The following is a 27,750-nucleotide window of genomic DNA, read 5'->3' on the forward strand; positions in this document are numbered from 1 at the left end:
TGAAAAAGCCCTAGAAGATTCAGAGAAACTAGTCAAAGTCACATAGATGGAGAATAACAAGCGAGTTACACACATTTAACTTTGGAAAAATTGTTTGCAATAACACTGATTGAAAAAAAAATGTGAACAAAGAATGAGCCGTTGTCTGAGGTGTTTGGTGGTATAGAAAAGAGGAGGAACATGCACATATTTACCGTGGACCAAGCCATCTGCACATAACATGGTACTTAGTTGTCACTTAGAGTCCACATAGATTTTCATTCCCATTGTACCAGACCAGAGACAGCTCTGGGACATTTCTTCCCATTGTCCTCTCATTTGTTACTGTGGATAATTGTGCAGAAGCAATAACCAGGTCAAGATTCCACTGCTTCATACACTGCCTGGATTATATTATTTCAAGAAAATAAATTTGTTTCATGAAAACAATTCTCTGTTGTTGTTGTTGTTGTTGTTGTTGTTGTTGCCATTTTTCTGTGATGTCACTGTTGGCTTAAAACTAACACTAAGAAGGTAAGCTAGTTTCTAATTAAGTCCCAGGTTAGCAGAACTTTCAGTTCTGAAGGATAGCAGCAATGAGAAATAGTTGGAAATTCTCCAAGTCGGGACTTTGTTTCTTTCTTGGAAGTAGGTAGTCATTGCATCCACAGAGGAACATTTCTGAGTAGTAAGAGGTGGGGAGTGTCTAAAAGAGAACTAGTGTTGCCTTCATCACTTGGGACCAATGTTTGTTCCCTCTGTACTCCAAAGAGAGAACTTTCCAGTTTTTTAGAGCTTATCACTCATTTTCTTTGTGTTCTCTCATTTAACCATTGGCTGTGTTTAACACTCGGCATCATTGAGCTGTATCTGGGGTTAACTTTCCTAAGTATGATGTGTGCTTGAAGGATCAGAGAGGAGAATGGCCATGGGAAAGAGCTCTTCTTCAGCACAGACTGGAGCGCTATGTTTCTTTACTTTTTGGGGGTGCATGCAAGGGGTGTGTGTGCGTGTGTGTGTGTGTGTGTGTGTGTGTGCATTCCTACATGCTTGTGTTTGCTGATGGTAATCAAAACTGAACCTAGAGTCTTGTACTAGACAACTGAGCTGTATCTACCTGCCTTTTAAGTTAATATTTTTAAGACAGAGTCTGTATAAGTTGCCTAGGTTAGCCTTGAGTTCACTTGGTAACCCATGCAAGCTTGTGGAACTTGTGGTCCTCAAGCTTTAGCCTCCTGGCTACAGGAGAACTCTTAGAATTGTAGGTCTGTAACCTCTGGTCCAGCTTGCTTGAGATTCTGATGGTGTTCTGAGTATTTGTTTATAGACTCAGGCATGCTCTGGGCTCTTTCCTCCAGTGTTAAAGAGCTGTGCAAACACTTTCTCCCAATTAAAATTCCTGTGTCCAAGCCATTCCTAGCTCATCTGCCTCCACATGAAGTTAGTGTAAGACAAGCAGAATGGAGCCTGACAGTTGAAGCTATACTACTACATTTTCACTCTCATTACATAACTCCTATTGGCAGTTATAACTGTGATATGAGCTGAGGGCATACTTTATTAAGATAAAATAATAAAGACAATAAAACAGAAAAAGGGCTTGGCAGTAGCTCAGTTGGTAAAGTCGCTGCAAGTATCTGAGCTCAATCATGAGAACAGAGGTTGGGGGCCCGGAGAGGCAGCCCAGCAATTAAGGGCACTTGCTGCTCTTCCCGAGAAGCCAAGTTCTGTTCCTAGAACCCACATGGCAGCTAGTGTGAACTTCAGTTCAGGGGATTCTATACTCCCTTCTGGCCCCTGCAGGCTCTAGGCATGTACATGGTACACATACATCCACGTAGGCAAAACCCTCATTCACATGAAAAAAAAAAAAGAGTAAGGAAATATTTAACATCTGAGATCATCTTCTGGCCTCCACATGCATGTACATATATGCACACTCATGCAATGCACACACACTACTCAAAGAAAACCTAAAACGGCAGCGATTTTTCTATAAACCTGTTTTACCCTTTTTATTTGTTATGAAACTTCTAAAAACCATTTCAGTTCCCCAGCCTCCCCTTGATCACTTTGATGGGCTTAGTATCATTTCTGGTCTTCTCTTCTTGATGTGTCCCAGGATCCTGAAATCAGTCTTTACTCTCAATGTATTTTCCTTTGTCATCCTCAGTCAGAAGAAAGAAGTTTTTTATTTGTTTGTTTGTTTGTTTGTTTCCAGCACTGTGTATCTGTAGACATTTATTTCAATTGTACCCGAGGTAAAAAATAATCTGTCAAGATCCAATGCTGAATCATCTATTTTCTCTGTTTTTCAAGGGTCGTAAGAGTGAGGCTGAAAAGTTCTTCTTGAAGGCCATTGAGCTGGATCCCACCAAAGGAAACTGTTACATGCACTATGGTGAGTGGTGATACTTTTCCCATGGCCCCCATGTCCGCTGTTAGTGCTGAAGTGACATTTCATGTCTTTGCTGGTCAAGGACCTTTGAGAGGAGGTTGACTTCCTCCTTTCTGATGTAGCCTCATGCTACATCCTTCCATTCCCATTGAAAACGTCACACACGGAAGGGCTTTGCACTGTATTTACCCCAGCAAATTTCATTGGCCTTTAATGGAGAAGTCAGGTTTCCAATTGTTTCTTTCAAGTTCAGCACAGAGTTTTAAATGAGGTCGCATCGGGAAAGCATCTAGCTTTTTGTCTGATGCATAGTTTATAATAAAAAATATTAGCTTCTTTTTTTCATTCTCTGCAGTAAATGTATTGCTCATGGAGCATGCCAACTTGATGTTTTAGGAGTTTACATTTTGGTCTCAACTGCTTGCTTTCTGGAAGATATGAATGTATACCAGGGTGTAAATGCCTAAGAGTGAGGCCAAGCATAAGCTATAACAAGGATAAGGAATGTTTGTCTCATGCCGTTTAGCCTTGGCCTTAATCAGTCCAGAATGAGCTTACATAACAATCTATCATTATGGTGATTCATGTGTTTAGCCACCAAAGTATACAGCTGGTTGGTGTGGGATAAGATATGCTGTGTCTACCAGATTGGTAGATGGGCTATCTCTCAAGGAACAACAACAACAACAAAAAGCATTTTATTTTGCTAATCCCATGGGAAACAAAATACTAGCTTTTTTTTTAATAATACTGTTGACCTTAATATATTAGGTATTATTGAGTAGCAAACTTAAATGTGGACAGAAATGAAATCCTTAGAAAATATACCTAATACGACTGTATAGTGTAGCTAGAGGTTTTCTGGTCCTGTCTGGCCCACAGTCAGGACAAATCTCCCTAACCTGCCAGTCCCACAGTGGCTCAGACCCAACCAAATAAACACACAGAGACTTATATTGCTTACAAACTGTGTGGCCGTGGCAGGCTTTTTGTTATCTACATCTTTTATCTTAAATTAACCCATTTTTATTAATCAATACTTTGCCACATGGCTTGTGGCTTACCGGTACCTTACATCTTGCTTGTCATGGCAGCGGCTGACAGTGTCTCTCTGCCTCAGCCTTTCACTTCCCAGAATTCTCTTCTCTGCTTGTCCCACCTACACTTCCTGCTTGGATACTGGCCAATCAGCATTTTATTTATACAGAGTGATATCCACAGCACTTTTAAAATAAGAAACAGTATAGCATTAATTCCTTCTTCAAGTTTTCAGCTAGAAAGGAAAAAAAAGCAGTGATGGCTAGGAGTGTAAGGGAATGGACGTAACAAAAGAGAGGAAATACTGAACCAACCACCAGTGCCTTTTTTGTGTGTATGTTGTTGTATGAATGTGCTTGTGAACCTAGGCACATGATGCTTTGTTTTGGGCCTAACGCATAATACAAAAGCATGACATACTATATGACCACTCTGCCATTGCTCTTTTACCACCGTGTTAAGGTAATAGTTGAGTCACTCAACTTGTCTGCAGAACTAGTTTTTATTTTCACAAGTTTTCCTATAGGAAGTATTTGAAATTAGGATTTTTTTTCTCATACCTGCTAATTTTTGAGTTCTCCTATCAAACATCAAATTATCTCCATGATTATTGTGCTAGAGTGTGAGAGGACTATTTTAGTCCGGGGTGTTTTAGGAAGTAGATGTTCCATTTCTTACCTTTGTGCCTATATTTCCTTTGTTTCAAACTGGTTCTGCTTATATTCTGCTTATTATCTTCTGCGCTAATTTCCAATATCATTATGTAGTGAATAGGAATCTTCACAGTGAATTTTGTTGTACCCCACTATTGTTATATTTGAATGATCATTATTAAAAATCACTATTACAACCAGGGGTGGGGCGCAGTGGTACAGCACTTGCCTAGCTCAGATGAGGCTTGATGTTCCATCACTAATACTATCAAAGGAAAAAAAAAAAAAAAAAAAAAAAGGAAACTGACTTCAGACTTCAGTTGCCTAGGGAATTCTTAAAGAAAAAAAAATGAACTGTTGTATTAAGAGTTGGCACCTGGTTATTTCAATAGCTTGCCTTTTCATATTTCTTTTTAAAAAATAGTGTTTTGTGGCACATTATACTCCTGAGTTTTGTGGTTCCAGTGGTGGTTATATAGATGTTATCTCTCCCATGAGAATCTTGTTTTGGATTTAGTTCACTGGAAAGTGCAACAATTTTTTTTAATGTTACTTGAAAAATAGTGATAGCTCATGTCATTAAATGTTTGTGTAAAATTTGAATTTTTTCTTAATCCTATTGGAGTGTTTTTAACTTGAGGGATATGCAAAAAATTAGAACTATATTTCCCATCTCTTAGAAGGAAGACTACATGATTCAACATAAATTTATGAAAGACAGAATTACTCGTTTTAAAAAATTTTATAACACTCAATATTTTTACTGCCTTCACGTGGAAGTGGAAAAGACTCAAAAGGAGCAGTAAAATGCAAGAAGCCTGTAACTGAGAACTTGAGAAAACGTTAATTTTTGACTTTTAGAACTGAAAATTTTTTTTAATTTAACTCTATATCAATCCTCTGTTTTGCAAACAGTGTGATGCCTAGAAAAAAGATGATGATTCAACCAAATTTAATGTAGCTGAGCAACGTCTGCATCTCTCAACTACTTATTCTTTTCCCTTTCTGACATATGTTCCATTTCCTTTTATAGCGTTGAATGATTGACAAATAGACATTTTTATCAGTAGATCTTTTGTACAGAATTTACGAATGTTATGACTTAGCTTAAAATTCTTAGAGAAGGCCGGGCAGTGGTGGCGCACGCCTTTAATCCTAGCACTCAGGAGGCAGAGCCAGGCGGATCTCTGTGAGTTCGAGGCCAGCCTGGTCTCCAAAGCGAGTTCCAGGAAAGGCGCAAAGCTACACAGAGAAACCCTGTCTCGAAAAACCAAAAAAAATAAAAAAATAAAAAAATAAATAAATTTCTTAGAGAAGGTTTTATTTTATTGTTATAAGATGTATCTGGTTGGTACAAGACATCGTTCCCTATTCAGAAAATTCTGTGAAGACAGGCACATCGTGAAGTCATCTTCAGAAGGTGATTAGGTAGAAGGTGGAAGATTCGTTAAGAAGGAGTAGCTGTGTCTTACATCTGTGAGTTTATGATGTGTGCCCATCTCCGAGAACATGCCAAGTATTTGAAGAGCTAGCTGTCAGTAGGCCAACTGTCAAGTTCAAGGGTCCAAAGCAAGAGCAAGTGTCTATTTAGAGCAGTAAATTAGAGCTCTTGTGACTGGAGCTGGGTAAACCAGATAGAGAAATGGAGGAGGAGGCCACAGATGGAAGCCCATTGAGGCTTTGCAAACTAAATTCTAAAAAAGAGTGTACTTTTACGAGTGTTGGGATAGACCAAACTGAGAAGACAGGGCAGAGTTGTCTTTAGAAAAGTCTTTAGAGAGTGATTGCTGTGTATTGGGCAAGGAATGGTGATAGTTTGGGATTGGGAGTTATTGGGAAAGCAAATAAATTTAAACTATCCCTCCTTTAGATAATTCTATATTAAGAATGGGGAGAATTCTGTTTCCTATTTTCTATGCCAACAATACCTGGTGTATTGTCAAATTCACAGTGATGTCCCATGCTAGAACTGAATCTGGAACACACAATTCACTGAAAGGATGTTCTGCTTGAATTTTCATTATTTTTATCTAAGAAAATTCATACTATGTTTTTCATATCAGTTCCTTGCCAACTTGCTGAAATATATATATATATTTTTTCATTCCCCCTTAGGGTGTTTATACCCACAGATTGAATGAATAAAAACACTCCCTTGACTTGAAAATAAATATTTAAATGAAATGTATGTGTTCTGAGCCTTTTTAAGATGCGCTTCAAATGCCAGTGAAAATGCCAGTGAGTGAATGTCGTTTTATGAGAAATCCACTCTTTTGAGCAATTATGCGCTTTTAGTTTGCTTGTTAATGATACGAGTGATTTAGAAAATATCATTGAGTTGTGACTGGGCAGATAGAATTGCAGGAATTTATATCGGTTGAAGTGGTGATTAGAAGATGTCTAAATATGCCATCAGTTCCTCCTAGTTTAGACCCCCTGGTTTTATGTGTGAAGGAAAGAGTTGTAGTGAAGATTTTTTTCACTACAGTTTCACTAAAGCTTCATCTGAAAGTTTATAAAATTGTTTTAAAGAAATAATTATATTTTGACCTTTGTTAGCCTACAGTCTCTGGAGGACAAAAGAGACATATAGTCCTGGGCTGAAAATCTAGAAAACTGATGTTGACTCCTAGAATTTTTCCAGCATTCAAATTTTCTTTATCAGTTTAATAGTGTACAAAATACTGTTTTTTAATATTAGCTCACTGTTTTAGTTCCAATAAACATGCTAAAAATAAGTTTCAAACTATTTCAATGTATCAACTATAGTATAGCATTATATTCATGCATTGTTGTCAAAATTAATGTTTCCATGCCTGTGATTCCAGTATATATAATCTTGGTAAAGTTTGGTTCACCAATCTCAGGATGATGTCCATTATGGATCAAGGGATTCTCCATGGATCTGTTTGTCTCCAATAGGAAGTGGCTTCCAGAAAACTAAAAGTCAAGATAGGCATTCCTTCTCTCAATTTAAAAAAAAATACTATTTTATAAAAGCCATGTAGTAAGATAAAATATAAATATTTTCTTTGGATACATAGAAGCAAATTTGATGTGACTAAAATATGTTAGTATATATTTAAACGTACTTACTAGGTATATGTTTTAGTTACTGTTCTATTGCTGTGAAGAGACATTGTGACCAAAGCAACTCTCATAAAGAAAGAATTGAATTGGGGGCTTGCTTACAGCTTCAGAAGGTTAGTCCACAGCCATCCTGTTGGCAGCAAAGAGGCATGGCACTAGAGCAGTGACTGAGAGCTTCACATCTGGAAGCAACAGACACAGAGAGCTACATCTCTACTTTTAGTCATATGAGTACTTTCTCATTTTTACCTCTATTAAATACCTATACCTACGCTCAATATTTTTTTGTTGTTTTTTGATTTTTGAAACAGGGATTCTCTGTGTGGCTCTGGCTGTCCTGGAACTCAGTCTGTAGACCAGGCTGGCCTCAAAACCAGAGATCCACCTGCTTCTGCCTCCCAAGTGCTGGCATGAAAGACATGTATCGCCACTGCCCAGATAATTTTTAAATTGCTTATAAACAGAAAAGAAAACCTACCCTAGATTAAGATACGTTCTCAAAAGAAAAAAATACCAAGAATAGCTATTAGACTAGATTAAGGGAATTCATGGTCAATAATTTTGGATAGGAAAGTTGAAAGAGAGCTGATACGGTGGCTCATGGGGAAAAGCACTTCCTCCACACATTTGGTGACCTGAATTTGACTCCCAGATCTCAATGGTGCAAAGAGAGTCCTGCCTCACAAAGGATGTTCTCTGGCCTCCACACATGTGATGTGGAAAGCACACGTCTGTAATCACACACAAATCATACACACATACATACACAATAATGAAGTTAATGGATGCATGAATCATATTTCAAACAGTTAGACACTCGAAGCTTTGTTCATCCAGTAATTACACTGCAAATCTGTGGGCAAGGAAGTTGCTTGACTAGTTGCCATCATTTTCTTTTTCTTTTTTTTTTTTTTTGTTTTTTTTGGTTTTTCGAGACAGGGTTTCTCTGTGTAGCTTTGCACCTTTCCTGGAACTCAATCTGTAGCCCAGGCTGGCCTCAAACTCACAGAGATCCGCCTGCCTCTGCCTCCCAAGTGCTGGGATTAAAGGCATGCACCACCACAACTACCCGGCCCTAGTTGCTAACATTTTCATACATCAATGTCACTGTGGTGCATTCCTACATCACGGTTGAGGGAGGGGATGGTGATGCTCATGATAGATTAAGGACCAGAAAACACTAGGAGGAGGTTAAAGCATTTACACACACACACACACACACACACACACACACACACACACACACACGTTTGTGGATGTTCTCAGGATTCTAATTCTAGTATTGACACTGCAGTCAATTGTGGTAGTTTGAATGTAAATGTCCCCCAGAATCTCTTAGGGAGTGGCACCATTAGAAGGTGTGACTTTGTTGGAGTGGGTATGGCCTTGTTAGAGGAAGTGTGTCACTGTGGGGGCAGGCTTTGAGGTTTCCTATGCTCAGGATATCATCCATTGTCTCAGTCAACTTCCTGTTGCTTGCAAACCAAGACGTAGCCATCACCACATCTGCTTGCATGCCATCATGCTCCCCAAGGTGATAATGGACTCCACCTCTGAAACTGTAAGCTGCCACCTCAATTAAATGTTTTCTTTATAAGAGTTGCTGTGGTCCAACCAAGCACAAGGCCAAGCTCCTGGAATCCAGTCAAAGAGATGAAGAAGGATAATATGATCAAGGGTGGTCAAGATTATGGTTGGGAAATCTATAGAGACAACTGAACCAAGCTCATAGGAACTCACGAACTTTAGACCAACAGCTGTGGAAACTGCATGGGACTGGACTAGGCCCTCTGCATGTGGGAGACAGTTGTGTAGCTGGGTCTGTTTGAGGGGCCCCTGGCAGTGGAATCAGGATCTATTCCTGGTGCATGAGCTGGCTTTCTGGATCCCATTACCTATGGTCAGAAGCCTTGCCATCCTTGATGTAGTGGAGAGGGGCTTGGTCCTGTCTCAACAGACTGTACCAGGCTTTGCTGACTCCCCATAGGAGTCCTTACCTTTTTGGAGGAGGGGATGGGGATGGGTCAGTGGTCAGGGGGAGCAGAAGGAGGGATAAGAGGGGGAATCTGTGGTTGGTGTGTAAAATATAAAAATATTATAAATAAAAAAATTACTTTTACTTAAAAAAAAAAAACAAGTTGCTGTGGTCATGGTATCTCTTCACAGCAATAGAAATCCTAAGATACCAACTAAGAATCCAGGTAATTATAACTGTTAAAAGCCTAAACTTCTCTGTTTAACAGGAAGACAGAAAAACTGATGCCCAGCTTCAGGATGCCTGGGGCCAGCCTTCTCCTAGTTGGCAGACCTTGAATTTTCCTAGTACTCTTGTAATCTCCACACTTGGAGATATTCACTGGGTGCTTATTTCATTATTGGTGTCTCATAATTTGGATCCTCTTTGTTCTGTTCTCTGGAGCCATAGTTAGTTATTGCCCTGGTCTGTCCTTCACTACCTCCAAATATTCATGGTGTCTCCTGTTTCAAGTATTTTCTGTTTAGTATTCTCTATTGCGTACCCAAGTTTCTATAATTTTATCTGCATCCTAATGGTCATATTTTTCCTAGACTGCTAACCCTCAGGCTGACACCTTTTAATTAAGCTATTTCTCCTTAAAAATAAAAGTAATGCAGTTATTACCTTTTATAATTTATGCTTTTTTTCTACAACTGTGCCCCAATATTTAACATAGTGCTTGATAAACACATTGCTGGAGGCTGGAAGAAGTTCAGGCTTATCACTGTAGAATTCAAACCTTGGAAATGAGTAGCATCACCCATCAATAATAAAAACAATGGGGCTCCAGGCTTCCCTCTTTGTTAAAAAGTAGATGGAGAAAAAAAGAAACTATTCAACATCTAAATAGTTTTTTCTCATGAGCCGTTCCAGGTGGTATATGAAAAGATAGAAGGGAAAATTATTACAGTAACAAATACGTTCAGCAATCTGAAAGAACTCAGCATATAAACTTTATGACATAAAAATGGGGCCGAGGAGATGGCTCAAACAGAAAATTACTTAACTTGAAAGCATGGGGACCCAAGTTTGATCCCCAGAAACCACATTTAAAATAAAATTTAATTTAAAAAAATTTAATACATGCAATCATGGGATGTGGAGGCAAAGATAGGCAGCCCTCTGGGAGATGGTGGACAAGGCACACAGCCTGGTTTCCTTGGTGAGCTCTGGGCCAGTAAGAAGCCCTGTTTCCAATTTAAGCAAAACACAAGTGCATCCCCCTTGAGGAAAAATAGGAGTTTATCCTGTCCTTCTGTGCACATACACACAGACAGACATGTAGGCATGTATGCAGACACATACCTACATTCAAAACATAAATGTTTATCAAGAAAGAAACAAGAAAAATATTTTAAATGAATTCTTTATTACATCATTTTCATGATGAATTAATCAAATACATTTTGATTGTTATATATGAATTCAAAATAGAATCATTACGTAAATATTTTGGAGTATTTAATCCCTCAGAAAGCAGACATTCCATGGGGCTAGTTTTATCCACTTAACAGAATGAGGAGTTAAAGTCTTTCAGCCATTGGGGAAATTACTCCAATTTCACTGCCAGCTAATACCATTGATAGATCACAGTGTTACCTGTGCCAAGTACGATGGCCTCCTACATCAGTATGGGAAACTCTCATGAGAAGAAAATAATAGAATCACATTTCACGATGACATCAGTTCCAGCCCACCAAGTTTTACTCTGTTTCTTCTACAACAGGGATAGGGATTTTTATATCGGGGTCTAGAATTACAAGGTGCCTGATGGTGATCCATGCACACAGAAGGCCGAGATTGTGATCAAAGAGAAATCCATGGAGCTCTCCTTACTGTGTTATCATGGACCCCAAGGAAGGGTTCCATATCTTGAGGGTGTCATGGTAGAGAGAGAATCTGAGCAGAACAGAGAGGGAGAGCAACAAAGGACAGGACATTAAGAAGAAAACAGACAGGTTCGAGTCACGTGCCCTGCGTGGATTTCTTCATAACGTTGCTTTCAAATTTTCTAAAATAGCTGTGCGCCTTTTGTGAAGGAATATATAATGTAATCATATGCAGAAAATACAAACAGCTTTCTCTGTTTTCCTGATATTATGTAGAACAGATAGCAGAAAAATTACAGCAGCCAGTTGTAAGTATTTATTAGAGATGAAATGTAAACTACTGTGTAAAAAGTGAGGAATACAGAAAGACTCTTACATGAATTCCCATTTAAATGCTGTTTACATGATGAATTCATCAGACATGTATTTAATTAGTATTGTGTGTATTTTTTTAGTTCATCAAATACAGTAACTGTATAAATATTCACAAAACATTTTTTTTTTTTGCCCTGAGTGTGTTGCTTAGATTTTTGTCAGCCTAACACAGGGTAGAGTTGTTAGAGAAAAGAAACCTCAGTTAAGAAAATACGCCTATCAGATTGATTTATAGGTAGGCTTGTGGGGCATTTTCTTGATCAATGATTGATGTGGACATGGCAATGAAGTCCCCTGGGGTAATTTCCACAACGGTTAGTGACTTCAGTTCCTTATTCTATTAAGTAGACAGAACCAGCTCCATGGTATATGTGGCTTTTGAGGAATTAAATGACATCCTACACAGGAATATCTCAGGTCACACTGCTCCAAACATATTTATGTAAATACTGTATTACCCACTGTAGGTGATACTGCCCCTGGAAATGTGGTCCTGGGGTGTATAAGAAAGCAGGCTGAGCAAGCCATGGAAAAATGAGCTGTTCAGCAGCATTTCCCCTGGGTCTCTGCTTCAGTTCCTGCCTCCAGGTTCCAACTCTGCTTCAGTTCCTGCCTTGGCCTCCCTTGATAGTCTGTGCTAACTAAACCCTGCCCTCCCTAGGTTGCTTTTGGTCATGGTGCTTTATTACAGCAATCAAAAAACAAACTAGAACACCGAGGAATTCACATATTCCAATAACAAAGTAAGATTATCCTTTTTTTGAGCCTTCTTAGGAAAGGCTCAAAACCAGAGTTTTGACCATAAGGCATTTTGTGTCTCAACTGGAGTTTCCAGCCCTGTCCACAACAGCACATCCAGGATCAACCTTATCCAATACATGAACCAGTGAGGAAGTCTAGACTGGACTTCAGTTAGTTTTGTGTTTCCTTTTAATCATCTTTACTTCCATTTCCGCCTTCCTGGAGTGATCCATTGTGATTTTGTATAATTTAAAAGCTTTATCACATCAAGCTTTGCTAAGGGGTGGAATTAAGCACTATGTAAGCATGTCCCTTTGAATATGTCTTTGTATGGGATTAAAGAAACTAGAAAAGCAAGGTAAGTGTTAGATTAGGAAACAAGGAGAAAGGATTTGGGATAGTGAACAGAGGAGGATTTTGGTATGAGATTCAGCAGCAGTCTAAGGATAATCTTCATAAGTGGGGTCCAGCTTATCTGGACTCTGTTCTAGATTTTTGTTGTTGGTTTTTGTTGTCGTTGTTTTATCAAGACAGGGTTTTTCTGTGTATCCCTGGCTGTCTTAGAACTCACTCTGTAGAACAGACTAGCCTCAAATTTAGAGATCCTCCTACTGAGTGGGATTAAAGGCTTGGGCCACTATGCTTGATTCTGTTCTAGTTTTTAACTGAAGATAACTACTACTGGCTGGTTATGAGGACTCTCTTATTCTTTCATAAAGTGAGTAGCATGTAACCTGTTCACCAAGTCCTAATAATGGTTATTTATTCTTAAAGGATAAAAACTAGAATTTTCTGGAAAAGTGAGTTGTATAGTCACTTCCTTAGTGGCTATTCCAAGTGCCTTTGGACCCTTTTGTCCTCCTTAGTTCTTTCCCTCCAACTCCCTGGTGTAATATGCACTATTGTTGAACAAAATGAGGCTACCCACCTCTGGTATTCATTAAGTAAGCTAGGCTTTTGCCCAGTGATGGCCTTTTCTCCGTCTTCTGAAGATAAAATATGGCAGATTGTCGAAAAAGCTCTTTGTGGACTTGTATGTGTTGTTGCTATTTAATTGTTTTTTTTGTCCCACTCAATCCCTGTTGAATGTATTAATTAATTAAACATGTGATGGGACTCTCCCTTTCCCTTTTTTCTCCTCTGTTGTCTCTCATTCTTCTCAACTCCTCTCGTCTCCTTATGTCACTCTAATCCTCGCTTCCCACCAGACAGTCGTAACTACGTGACTAGTTTTTGGACATGCCATAACCCTTTTGGAAAGAGTCATGGGAGACATTAATCTGGCAATGTATTTCACCTTCCTGACCTCCTTTCCAGTTGAGCCCAGGGCCCTGGCTGGCCAATTCTCTAATCTCTTTTGCACTGGACACTTTCCTTGTTACATGTCCAATTAAGGATGGATTCCTGGCCCTGTGTCCACCTAGGGACAAATCCAAGGCCTCTCAACCTCATGGTATGATGTCCAGATTGTTCTCCGGGGCATCTTTTCCTAGTTACCTGGCCCACGTGTTCTCTTGGCCAGTGACCATGGCACATTTGTCACATTATGTCTGTAAACAGAGTTTTTGTTAACTCGGGCTGCCAAGAACATAAAAACAAAGCAAACAGCTGGTAAAGGGACAGATATAGAACAGTTGGTTTTAAAGAGAGACAGCACTCCTAAAACCAAAGTTTAACTGGTGGCTTAGACAGATATTCAGCAATGCTCGAAAAGAGAGAAGTCTCCATATTTTCGATGGGTCTAATTAACAAGCACTGGTAGCATCATGTGCAGCTGCTTCTCCTTTGGACAGCTAATTTAAATCCTGACCACTATGTCAGCATCAACCCTCTCTCAGGAGAACTGCATTTCTTTCCATCACTAATGGAAACACCCCCATGGAATGCTTACTTGCCTCAGTTCCCTCTGCCCACTCATCGTATTACCACTAGATGTCAGCAAAATCAGTGAACCTGAATATTTCCACCTGTTCTCTCAGCTTCCCAATCATCTGAATCTTAAAAAAAAAAAAAAAAAAAAAGTCCTGAGGTGCACATGGCTGTCTCTGGAATGATGGTCCTGTTTTGTCACAGTCTGGATGCTGCTGCTATCATTATATTCTCTTGGTGAAATCAGTCAATAGTATTATTTCTGCCCTTTGCTCTTTGTCAAAGATGCATTTAGCCTTTACTACTTTGCACCTATCCCTTCCTATTTCCATACTGAACTGTCTACACATTCTCCTCTCTCCTCTGGTACATGAGAATTGTTTCAAGAGGAAACATTTCATTTACCTTTGAACAGTATCTCCTCTTCAAGTATTGCTACTTGTCTTATGTGCAGTAAGCATAATATAGATGTCTTGGGTAAGCAAACCTACAGGAGAAACTATTTCGTGTTTTCAGATTTATTTTCTTTCTGTTCCCAGACTATCAATTTTTTTTCTGTAATACAGCACTACATGTGAAATACATGGCATAGTTTAAACTGTTTTGGATCTAAGGTATCTTTCAGGTGATAATCAAGCTTGGACTACTTTGTTAATTTTCTAGGGAAAATTCAAAGGTCACAAACCAGTGACACACTATCCCATGCTTAAGTTCAAGACATCATATTCATAGATCCATCACCATTGGTATTGTGATATGCCCAGAGCTTGTGGCCATTAACCATAGCTATACCTTCAAAACTATTACTAAAGACAAAGCTTTAGTCGTAAAGACATGTCATTAGTTCATTTGGTCCTATCATTAAACATGCATTTGTTTAAATGCTCGTCTTCCAGGAGCTGAGAACGTGAGTCAAGGGGATATACAGGAGGGAATAGGATTCTGGTGGAGGAAATGACATAGAAAAGATTCTGGAGCAGCAAACATTATCCTTAGTGTGTTAAATGAATAGTAAGGCAAGAGAGGGTAAAGATCATAATATCAACATGTGTAGGCCATAATTCCTTGATCAGCTATGAAATGATGCAATTGAATCTCCATTTAATCAATATTGCTCTGACTGCTCTTTGAAGAATCATTGGTAGAGTCATGGAGTCATGGGCAGAAACATGGGTACCACTTAAGAGGTTAGGACACTAATTCAGAATGAGATCCTGCTTTGATACAGGGTGGTGTCAGTAAGAATTAGATGATTCTGAATATGTTCCAAGGACCATATACCTTCGCCAATGAACAACTATTTTAATGTAAATGCTGTGATTTAGTTTAGTAAAAAAAAAAATCTTTGCAAGCTTGTTTTTCTTAAAAAGAATTATATCATTATGACACCTCATACATGTTTTTGTGGGTCTCTAGTAGAGTTAAATTGATCTGAAGAGTGAATTTTTCAAGGTGTTTTAGCAAGAAGTGCCAGTTCCAATTAATTTAGGGAGTCTGTATGTGAACGTTATACAAAGCAGCATTGATCCTGACGCTTTCATTTTTACCGATTTCTACTTCACAGGCGGAGCTTTTTAAATCCAGGAATTAATGAAGGATTGATCTTCATAAGCTTGTCATATTAAAAATTTGGTCAAAATCCACCAAGTAGCTTAAATGGTTCAGCATGTGAGAGAAATGTTCAAAGAGGAAACTGTACAATTCCTATGCTGGAAGCTTTGAGACTTGGGCAATTGGTTGCTTTTCTTTCATCTTACGTTAGTCTGTGTGGTAACTTACACTCTTTGTCTCAGGATCTCTAGAGAATGCGACTGCTTTTTAATCATCTTCTGCTTCCCTCATACACAATGACTTTTTCCTTGTAATTTCTCGTTGGTTTTTCATTTACTCCCCCCTCCTCATTTCCTTTGATTTGAGACAATGATGTAAAAATGAGGATAATTATCTTTGGTAAGGCAACTTACAATCCAGAAAAGTAAAAAAGTGGTAGGAAGAATACACACATGAGAATAACATGCATTTTTTTTGTAAGGGAGGGGTGTGTGTGTGTGTTTTATTTGCAGTTCTACTCAATTATCAGATGCAAAACATGTGCTTATCTACTGTATGTAGACAAGAAATGATTTCTTAGAACCTATTCTTGTATTTGTTCTCATTGAAAGTAAACACACTTTTATTGGCTATGCCATTCATACATATGTGTAGCATGAATCTTGAAAGTTCTTATTAATAAAATCAAACCTGAGCCAGGTATTGGGGTGAACTGGAAGATCAGAGAACCAGAATAAGCCACAGCTACCTCACCTCGCCGGATCCTCAGCTGATCTTGTTTCCACAGACTGGAGGTCTCTGAATCCAGAATGGGTCTCAGCTGAACTGCTGCTCAAAAGCCTGAAGCTTAACGATCTAAAAGCTTAACCAGCCAAATGCTTAACCAGGCCAAAAGCTTCTAGTTTCTGGTCCTCACACCTTATATACCTTTCTGCTTTCTACCACCACTCCCTGGGATTAAAGGCTTGCTTTCTGGGATTAAAGGCATGATGAGTCACCATGCCTGTCTGTATCCTTGAACACATGGATTTCTGCCTCTGGAATGCTAGGATTAAAGGCTGTGCTACCACTGCCTATCCTTTATGTTTAATATTGTGGCTGCTCTGTCTCTGACCCCAGATAAGTTTATTAGCATGCACAATATTTGGGGGAATACAAATACCACACATATGTATCTTTCTATCTGTACCTGTATGTAAGAGCTGCTCATTATACCCCATAATGGAGGGGTTATTGTCAAGTGTAGGTTATTTTCAGCTTAGCTCAAGCTAACTGCAAGCTAATCCCATATATAGTTGGAATCAATAGCATGATGGAAAATATTTTGCTTTAGCATAACACACTGATTCTCAAAGTGTGGACATGCCCTAGCGACATCAGCATCAGTTACAGACCTGTTTGCAATGCAGATTCCAAAGTCTGTCCCATACTCCTACATGGGAAGCTGTCAGGGATAGGGTGGTGATAGTTCTGATAAGCACTAAACTAGAAATCAGTGGACATGTAAACTTCCCAGTCTTTACAGAATTTACCATGATAGACTGATTTATTGACATGAGTGCCTCTCCCATTTTCTTGATCTTCTGCAGCAGGCTGGTTCTGTCATAGAGTTTTCTCTCAGTTTGAGCTCTGGCAGCCACCCTGGTGGACTCCAGAGAACTTGTTCAGGGAAAAGCTGCTCTGTTTCACCTCCTGCTCCCATCACTTCTGTGGCAGCAGTTAAGAGCGGTGTTTTGCAAATGCTTCACTTCCCAGTTGTGTTAAAGATGAGAGGATTGGGATACCCTCTCCCCTTGTAACTGAAGCAGCCATATGGGGACAATTCTGGTGCTTGCCCTTGTCCCAGTATAATTAATATCAGTCCCATATACTCTTTGAAATGCTTTGGTTTTGATGGTAAATTAGATTATAGTGAATATAAGCGGTAAGAAATTCTGGCAACTATTGGAAACTTGTCAAAAGAAGGCTTCAGTGAGGAAAAAACATATTCAGGACATGAAAATGAAAGAAAGGGAAGTACAGTGAGTAAGCAAAACAGACCTAGAGATTGGTGTGGGATAGCCTTAGCGGTCAAGAAAACTTAGAGGTAGGATGTTCCGGGGGGGGGGGGGGAAATAAGTGATTGACATGAAACAGTAGATTACTGTATGGGCAGCTGAAGCAGTTCAGAGGTTTGGTAGTAGAAGTAATAGTTAAAGCTGACAGTGTGGGTAGTGATGGGTGGTGAAGGTTCCAGAAGTGATACCAGGAATTTTACTATTATGAATGCCCCGAAAAACAGGTCATTTGAGATTGTTTAGGTAATTATTTGACCAAAGGCTGCTTTAACTTTATTTCCTTCTTGTGGTAGTTCTATGAGTTTGAAATGTTTACTAACTGATTTCCCATCAGTTCTGGGCAGTATCCCAAAGAAGTGATCCTTGTGTCATGTATTAGGAATAATTTTGTTCAATTTTGTCTCGGGTATTCAAATTAAGTTGAAAACCCCAATTATTCACATTTAATAATTTTTATTTTTATATTCTCTGAATACTAATGTGGACTTTTGGGATTTGTGGCCTGTGGAGTCAGAATTATAAAAACACACAGCACACATGTTGTTATGCTATTTTTGAATATTAATATGAATATATTCTACCATAAAATGTTCAAATGGGAATTTTAACTATAATCACTTATGGGGCTAAGATTCTGGATTTTAGTTATAAACTTTGTAAATAGTTTACCAAGTACAAATTTTATGATGAAAATAATTTGAAGGTGAACATTATTATGTAACAATAAAAAAGGCATATTGGAGTTCACATAATAGTATGCTGTTTAGATTTTTGGTTGTTGTACATTAACAATTTGTATGTCCAAAGGCTTGAGAGGCTTTGTCCACAGCCTGCTTTATAAACTGAGCACTTGTGTAACCGAATTTCACTGTATTTATTAGATCTGGCCGTAAGCCCTTCTGCTTCTCTTTCTTTCCTTTCTATTTTTTCAGCAGGGTTAATGTATTGCCACTTTTCCCTGTCCATTGTAAGATAATAACCTTCATTGTTCAATTAATTGTTGTGTTTTCCTAGCTATCAATACATAGTACACTTCAGAGTTGATTGCCTGGAAAAAAAAACTTAGCAGTTCTCTACCTTGCACTTTGTTTAAATATGACATAAATAATTAATATACTGATTATGCATTTATTTAATTAAGCACTATATTGCAATAGATAACAATGAATACTTTCTCTTAATGTTCAAAACAAACTCTCATGCCCATAACTAACTGAAAGGTATTTGGCCTGGTTCTGTTATGAAGCCATACAGGAGGAAAAATTGTTCATTTTCTACAGATTATTTAATTCTTGGTTTGTGTTTTTTAAAGGATGTTCTTTAAATCTCCTCTCTTCTTTCTTTCCATATGGTTAGTATATACAAGAAATTTTTGAGTACTATTTTTTCTCTGTATAATTTAGAGCTTTCTCCTTAACGATTTTGAAACACAGTCTTCCCATGTAACCTCAAGTTGATGATTCTCCTGCCTCAGCCTCACAAGTGCTGAGAAATGCAAGTGCCCAACCACCTCAGCAAGCAATTAGAATTATCATTACACAAAATTTGTTTTATTTTTCATAATTGAACTTTAAACATGCTTCAACCAAGCAATAGCTATTAATCATCATAATTTCTTAAAACTTAGTTCTCTCATTTTTTTTTAATTTTAGGGCAGGCATTTTAGGTTAAAGGCAGTAATCATTATTAATCACTTGACTGTAGGCTTTTCCAACCACTACCCAAGCATTTGCCCTCTTAGACAATGTTCTGCTTTTTATTTGTAGTTCTTGACTTTCTAATGATTTCTATAATTAGGTCTTAATTTCAAAATTTTGATCTCCACTCAAACAGAAAACTCCCATAACAAATAATGAACATAAACCCTTAAACCTGCAGGTGCATGGATGCTTTCAACAAAGCTGTGCTACCAGCTGACTTGATTTGAACTTTAATCTCTCTATAAAACCATGCTTAAATTAGTCTATCTGTTGAGAAATCTCCATCTTTCAAGAAATCCTTTTTGTCTCTCTTTACATATCCATAGACTTAAATTTTAACCTGTTTTTTACATGTTATTTACCAGTGTAGAAAGTTTATAGGATATCTTTACGTAATTCTTAAGATGCAGTTTTAAAGAATTGCATGGTACCAGCTGAAAACAATCTTATCCTTGCAAAACTGATCTGAAATAGTTTCAAAAATTCAAGCTTGTTAGTATTTATCCCACTTTCATTGCAAAGTGTAATTCAGAGTGAGTTATTGCCAAATCTGTCTTTTTGTGCCTTTTTCAATAATTTCATCAAAAAACCCGATTATCTCAGAATGGATACACCTGTTTGCTTGTATATATCAGGGATAGGTATTATTTTAAAGTGCTAACAGTTAAAATAGACATGACTTGCATTTATTATATTTCTTTGTGTGTTCATTTTTTTCTGCTTGAATATATTATAGAAGATTCTTTTTAAGAGAAATACTTTGAGCACACAGAAATTTAGAATCTTTATGATACCCTGTAATTATGGGAAAAGCATATTAAAATATGACTAAATAAAGAGCAGGGCATTAAATCTTGGCTTCAGATCACTGTTTCCACTACGCCTACTTATTATTGCATGTAGTTATCACTTTTTCAAATGAAGCTCGCTTACTTTACTTTGCAGGTCAGTTTCTTCTGGAAGAATCTCGCCTCACAGAAGCAGCCGAGATGGCAAAGAAAGCAGCTGAACTGGACAGCACCGAGTTTGACGTCGTCTTCAATGCTGCCCACATGCTCAGGTTAGTTTTTGTTTCCACTTCTTACACAGATGATGCTTGGAAGAGAGTAATTCATTATATTAATTACCCTACTGTACCCTTCATAGCCTGTGTTTTAAAAATGAATCATGCTGGCATAACCAGCTAAAATTAATAAGAATCATTTCATTCATTATAATTTATGTGTCCACTGAGCAGGGAAGATGAGCTCTTAGGGTCCAGAAAATTACTGAGATGCGCCTACCAACCTTTTCCCTTCCCTCTAAAAATTACTACAAAAGAATTCCAAGTGTAAATTTAATAATTGTCTACTTAAATGTCTCCCAAATACAAACATTATATCTATTAATCAAATATGTCCCTATATTTGTTATTATATTACACATTACTGAATGTGACATGGGATACCTTTTAATATGTTTGTCCATGGGAACAATTATCAAATACAAATATACTTAAGATACATAAAATACTCACAATGGCTTGGTAATCATCACTATTGATATCTTGAAGAGATACATTGTTAAACCATTAAAGCTTGCATTTCAGAAGAGTTATTTCAAAAGCTAATTACAACAGCAGGAAAAACTTGAATTAAACAAACAAGTCAACTATTTTCATTGTGACTATTAAGAAAAAAAAGGAATCAGTACCTCCAAAAGATGTTTTAGATGAAAGAAAGAAACTCAAGAGATTCAAACTAATGAATAGTCAGTGTGTATGCTCTTTGTCTATAGTCTCACTGAATTTCTGCTCATTCACTCCCCACCAGTGTGCTTCATTGAGGGATGTCCACACTGCTCAGTCCTCCCCACAAATAATCATATACACATAGAAAATGAGGACTACGTCTTACTCCTAACTTCTTATTGAAAAACCTCATGAATTCACATGCAATAGTCAGGATGAATCTAAAAAATATCTTGTAGCATTTATCAATGGTGATGCCTTCCAAATACCACAGTACCTCTTCACAGTCGGTATGTTGATATTGATAGAGTCCACTAGCAATTTAGTGTAGCCCTGTGTGTGTTTCTGTCAGTGTATCATGTGTAGATAAGTGTGCCCATCACTAGAATCAAGATACACTTCTATCAAGTCCCATCATCATCATTTTCACTCCTGTGGTTTTTTTCTAACTACCTAATCCATTTACCATTGACTCCAAGAAACTGATACTTAAAGCAAATATTTTAGATAATTTTAGGTTATCAATTAAGATCATCATTATAATGTATTAAAACTATATCTTATTGTCCTCTTCTCTGGGCTTTTAATGGTTTTTAAGTTACTTGGTTCAAGGGGTATGGATTTATGTTAAATAAACTTACTTTGCATTAATATTAGCAGTTCAAAAGTACTTCTGTTTTGGAGAACCCAAGAAATCTGACATCTAGGGCTGGAAATGTAGCTCAGTTAATAGTGTGCTTATCAAAGTCCTTGGTTCAATCCTACAGACCACATAAAAATTAGGTATATTGGAGAGTGCCTATAATCTCTGTCCTCTGGGGGTGGAGAAAGGAGGGTCAGAAGTTGAAGGTCATTCTTGCCTTCATTTGGAGTTCAAGGCCAGCCTAGGCCAGATGAGACCCTGTTTCAAAGAGAAATAATGAAAAGTGACATGTGGAAATAGGAACCAAAAATCAATTAGTTGTCAGTATGTATACGAATTAGACTATACCCAATGTATCTTCAATGTAAACATGATGGATGATTTTTTTTAAAGACATCTTAATTTGAGGATAAAGTTAAGTGCTGATAAAATGAAGAGCACTTTATACTCTTCCTGAATAAAATGCTGGGCTCTTAGTCACAATAAACAATTGTGAGGATGGGAGAGTATGTCTGTTTAGATTAAATCATCCTACTTATCATTAATGCTCTCATCAGCAAGACATTTTGCTACATAGAAAATCACTATCTTGGATTCAAGGCCTATCAATGGAAACCCATTATAAGACTGTTGCAACACACACACACACACACACACACACACACACATACACACACACACACACACACACACACACACACACATCACTGGTAGGTTTTTCTTTGTTACCATAATGTTAGAATCAGTGGAAAGTTTTGAATACAACATTTTGCCTATCAGCATTGTGAGAATTTAGGTTTATCTCCAGTGTCTTCCAGTTTTCTGTAGTCTTCACTAAGTTACAATCACTCAACACCTTCTTGGACTGACTGAAAGTGAGACTGTATCAGCCTAACCATATCCTACTCAACTGGTAGCAATTTCAGGAAATATTTTATGTAGCTTTCTGTTTTCAACTCAATGAAATGCAAGTGTTTGTTGTGTGCTATATTAGTCAGGATTCTCAAGAAGGACAGAGGCGTACACACACATGCACATGTGTACACACACACACACACACACACACACACACACACACACACACACGAGCTCAGACTTGCTTCTAGGCTATGGTTCAGTAGGTCCAATAGCAGCTGTCTACCAATGGAAAATCCAAAAATCCAGTAGTTGTTCAGTCCACAAGGCTGGATGTTTCAGCTGGTCTTCAGTGTACACTAAAATCCCAAAGAAGTAGGCTCCAATGCCAGTGAAGGAATGAATTGCCAGCCAGAGCAAGCAGGCAAAGAGTACATGTTTCCTTCTTCCGTGCCCTTTATGTCGGCTGACAGCAGGTGTGGCCCAGATTAAAGGTTTATCTTCCCACCTTAGAAGATCTGAATTAAAAGTGGGCTTTCCAATTCAAATGATTTAATTAAGAAATAATCCCTTGTAGATTTTCCCTCTTGGGTTTTACTTAATTCTAGATATAGTCAAGTTGACAACCAAGAATAGCCATCAAAAGTGCTTACTGTACAAGCTGATTTCTGATCTCTTTTTTAATATCTAAGATTATTCAGCGATTTTTTGAAAGTACACATAAATGTTTGTGGCCTCCACTTGAATACAGTTTTGGCAAAATATATCATAAGTAATCAATGTTTTTGCTTAGTGTCATTTTATATTTGAAGTGTCCTAAGGGAATTCCAAGATCTAAACTGATTTTGATATCAAACCTTTCCTCAGGAGCTTTGTGTTTGGTGAGCACTACTCTTCATAGTCAGGAATAATACTTGATGTCCCTGTCTGCCCTTAGGCTCAGCAAATTTTACCATGCAGGACCTGTGCCTGTTCCACCATCACTCAGAGGCTACATGCTGCCTGTTGTCCTGAGTCTGGAATTCCATTTTCTTGAGACTGCATCTCATTGGTGAAACCTGAGTCATGTGCTAGAAGAAAGTTAGAAGATGAAAGAGTCTGGGCTCCTGCTTTGCTTGGGAGCATGGAATCCACATTGTGACTAATTACCAAATATGTTTACAGGGATAGTGATCACAAATGTGCAGTCTCACTTAATGAACATAGACAATGCGTGGTGACACTTTTGGGACTTCAAATAAAAACTTAAGAGCTAATAGATGCTTCCAGATGAAACTTTTTCTTTTTGTTATTTTAAAACAGATTGATTATCATCAAAGGGAAATATCAAAGGAACTGAAAATGTTTGAACTCAGTAGAATTGAGTCTACGAAAGTTGTGAGAGGAAACAATTGAATCAACAATTCTGTTAAAAACATTTTGTAGGAAGGGACATATTCAGTTTTCCATACTCGGAACTGGAAGTTGGAATGAGAATATGAATTTATTTGCTATCTGAGAAGAAGTCAAGAGGCAAGAAAAACACATTTTACCTAATTCATAGGCTTTGGTATGAGAGTTTTTGTTGTTCTTTGCCTTATTGAATTTACTTGACGAGGGATGAAAGCAGTGTTTATTCCAATGTCTTCTGCCTGCTTGGGCACTTTGTTTTGAATGCACACCCTACACTCTCCTATTTCTGCCTGCACATTTGCAGAGGGGACAATGATATTCTTATTTTAGAGCTGCAGACCTTGAGGGCCCCATCATTGTTTCTCAGAGTTGGCAAAGATATAATCTGAAGGCAGTGTAGCCTGGTTACATATTCATGTCTTTTCATTATCACAGGCGTCCCTCATCTTTATAACTATGTGACTACCCAGAAGCTATGATTCTTACTAAAGGAAGAAGACTTATAGAAGGTGACAGGTTGTCACATATATAAATCCTAAATGATAAGGCCTCTATGGAGTGTTAAAATGGATGCTTTTATGGTAAATCATGGAAAGTGGGTTTACGGGTTCATTGGAGAGATTACTCCAACCTTGTATCAATGGAATATTAAACTTCTAGAAATACCACCATGGACCATGTCTGTCTTCAGTCACATGACTTGGAGAAGTGTGCTCTTATTTTTTCTGTTTTCACAGATAAGAGTACAAGCTTCCGATGCAGTGAGAAATGCCTGACTGTGTCATAACATCTGGTTCTGATTGCTTTCCTGATTTCTAGAACAGAACGAATACATGAGCAAGAATCATTACATTGTAATTTCACTGCTTAAACAGCACAGTATTAAATAATTACATGCTATACAAACATAGAATTTAATGGTAATAACTTCTTTATTAGCTCTTCTGGAGGTGACACGAAATATAAATTCTTAGGTGAAAAGAAACAATATCAAGGAATTCTCTCTCTCTCTCTCTCTCTCTCTCTCTCTCTCTCTCTCTGTGTGTGTGTGTGTGTGTGTGTGTGTGTGTGTGTGTGTGTGTGCATGTGTGTGTATGTGTGCATACATTTTTGTTTGAGGTAAATGCAAAGTTAGTCTTTAATATTCCTTGGTTTGGCATCTGTGAACTCTATTAACTACAGACAGATACCTTGAGGTGGGCAATGTGTTTTGTATGTATACTGGCTTGTTTAAAATGGCTTGATTGCATGTATGATGCATTAGGTATTATAACTGATGTCAGGTTCATGTAAAGTATATGGAAGGCCTGCACAGGTTCTTTGTGTAGTAAGAGCTTAAGTGTCTAGAGATTTTGGTATCTGAAAGAAAACACTTTAATCATTCCTCAGGACAAGTGTGGCTTCAAGGCTGTCTTGGTTGTGAGTCTGCTCCTTTAATTTTTTTGAGGGAGCAAAAACATTGGAAGGTTCATGGCATTTTCAAATTATAGATCCAGCAATTTTTGAAGGTAGCTTCTCTCATAGCTGCATGAAGGTTGGCCCTTGAATTTTTGAAGCAACACAAATGAACTTCAAATCCAGACCCTCTTGCATGTACCTCCCATGTGCCGGAAACAGGCATGAACTCTTTTTCAGTAAAATCCTATTTAAGCCACATTGTTTTGGGTTGTTAGATCTTTCAGCATTTGACAGATGAAGTCGATGGTGATGGGTACCTTTCAACTCAATACCTATTTCATATTAGTGAGTAAAGAAATCACTCAGCATTCTTGAGAAAATACATGTTCGTATCTAGTGGGTTGACTGGTCCCTGAGATTTTATACTTTTAACAAGTTTCAGGTGATGCTTACAATGTTGCTTCACCTGTCACTACTATGGGCAATTTGTCCTCCTCCTTTTCTCCTCATTCATTCTCCCAGTCACTTCTCCCCTGCCTGAAATCCACCTAGTACATAAGTGATCATTTACTGTGTATGAACATAATGGTTCACATTATCAACCACTCCCCTCCCTTGTAAATGTTCAGTATAAAACATCATTGACTCTTACTATATCCTGGCTTGACTCTTGTCATTAGCAGCCCCTGAAAGGTTTGAGACCATGAAAAAAGTTGGACTCAAAAGTTTATGGGACATGATAAAATGTGTGACACACAGGGACTGTTTCTAAAATTACATCCTATGGTCTAGGGAGGATGGTTCAGCAAGCAAAGGTTCTTGATGCCCAAGCTGATGATCTGAGTTCAGTCTTTGGGACCCAAAAAACAGGAGAGAATTGGCTCCATCAAAACACACACAGACACATACACACACTCTACATAAATAAATAAATAAATAAATAAATAAATAAATAAATAAATAAATAAATAGATAGATAAATAGATAAATAAGTAAACAAGTGGAAAATAATTAAAATTATATTATTTTTAAAAGCACATATTGTCTCTTTTCTTGATACATTTCCTCTTTTCTGCTCTCTGCTTTAAAATGCAGGCAAAGACTTACAAGTCTTACCACTATTTTTGATGTTTTGACAGAGTTCTTCTCTAAGGAGTTTATATGTAATTTATTTCAGACGTTTCATTACGTGGATCCTCCTGTTCCAATGTTTTGCATATGTGAGACTCTGGTTTTGCTATTTTAAGATGTTCCATACCTCTGTGTGTGTGTGTGTGTGTGTGTGTGTGTGTGTGTGTGTGTGTGTGTGTGTGTGTCTTTGGTTTCAGTTTCAGTTTTATTTCCTTCCCTTCTATACAACTTACAGACTGGAATTAAAGTGTAGGGGTTTGAAGGCAAGCACCTGGTCACAATAGACAAAAATCAGCAGAGCCAATCTGCATTTCCATCTACATTTATGTTACATGAGCAAACATATCTCTAGCTTTAAAAAATCCTCAGGTGACCCTTTGAAATATATTTAATGTGTAGCAGTGGGTATTGAACATATTAAGTGGTTTTTAATTCACAACTATTATTTGTGATTCCCGTATCTCTTTTATATTTCTTATATGTATCATATAAGACCAAATGACTGCTAGTCTTAAGCTTGTTTTTTTTTAAATTTTATTTATTTTTTTTAACAAATGCCAATTATATATTTTTTATTAAGAAATTTTCTACTCACTCTACATACTACCAACAGATCCCACCTCCTCCCTCCTCTCCTCTCCCAGCCCTCCCTCCCAAGCCACCCCACATCCCCGCATCCCCCAAATCAAGCTGTCCCATGGGGAGTCATCAGAGCCCGGCACACTGAGCCTAGGCAGGTCCAAGCCCCTTCCCACTGCACCAAGGCTGTATTATTGAATATTATTAATATTATTGAATATCTTGTTCCTGTGTAAGTAGAGGGACAGATGTTTCAAGAATGTCTCATAGCTTCATAAAGAGACCTCTAGCTTCTTTATGTGTCACAACTTCCAAGGCATAAGGAAGACCTTCAAGTAGATAAGGATATCTTCCTAAAAGCGTGTTGCAGGCGGGGATAGTATATTCAGAGCTTTCCTGGGTAAGCTTAGAAGCAGCATTCCTTGGAGAAGGCATAAATGATTCATAAGGAATTTTCCATCAACTCAATAGCCTCAAGTTGTACAAAGATAAAAGTCTCCCAAGTATGTAACAGGTGGAGATGAAAACCAAAGGTGTCATGGCAGCCATCATGTGACTCAGCTATGCTGGATCTTTGTCAAGCAGCTGTGCTGGTTCTATGATTTCTGCCATTCCATTCAGATATGGTTGTGCCACCAGTCCAGTCCCCTGGGGGCTTCACAGCCACTAGTCTACAGTTCATGCGCCTCCAATAGTGTAGCCGGTCATCTCTGCACTTCTTCCCAT

General features: G+C 38.0%; 1 protein-coding gene across 1 annotated transcript in view; it reads left to right on the forward strand.

Moving 5' to 3' along the window:
• Tmtc2 (transmembrane O-mannosyltransferase targeting cadherins 2) overlaps positions 1-27,750 on the forward strand; it is a 411,806-nt gene that overhangs the window by 307,867 nt on the left and 76,189 nt on the right. Inside the window, exons 9-10 of the mRNA XM_059245620.1 lie at positions 2,299-2,380; positions 20,243-20,357. Coding sequence (XP_059101603.1) covers positions 2,299-2,380; positions 20,243-20,357 — 197 coding nt within the window. The remainder of the gene's footprint in view (positions 1-2,298; positions 2,381-20,242; positions 20,358-27,750) is intronic.

Source organism: Peromyscus eremicus, chromosome 18 (genome assembly GCF_949786415.1).
Source record: "Peromyscus eremicus chromosome 18, PerEre_H2_v1, whole genome shotgun sequence".
Classification (NCBI taxonomy): domain Eukaryota; kingdom Metazoa; phylum Chordata; class Mammalia; order Rodentia; family Cricetidae; genus Peromyscus; species Peromyscus eremicus.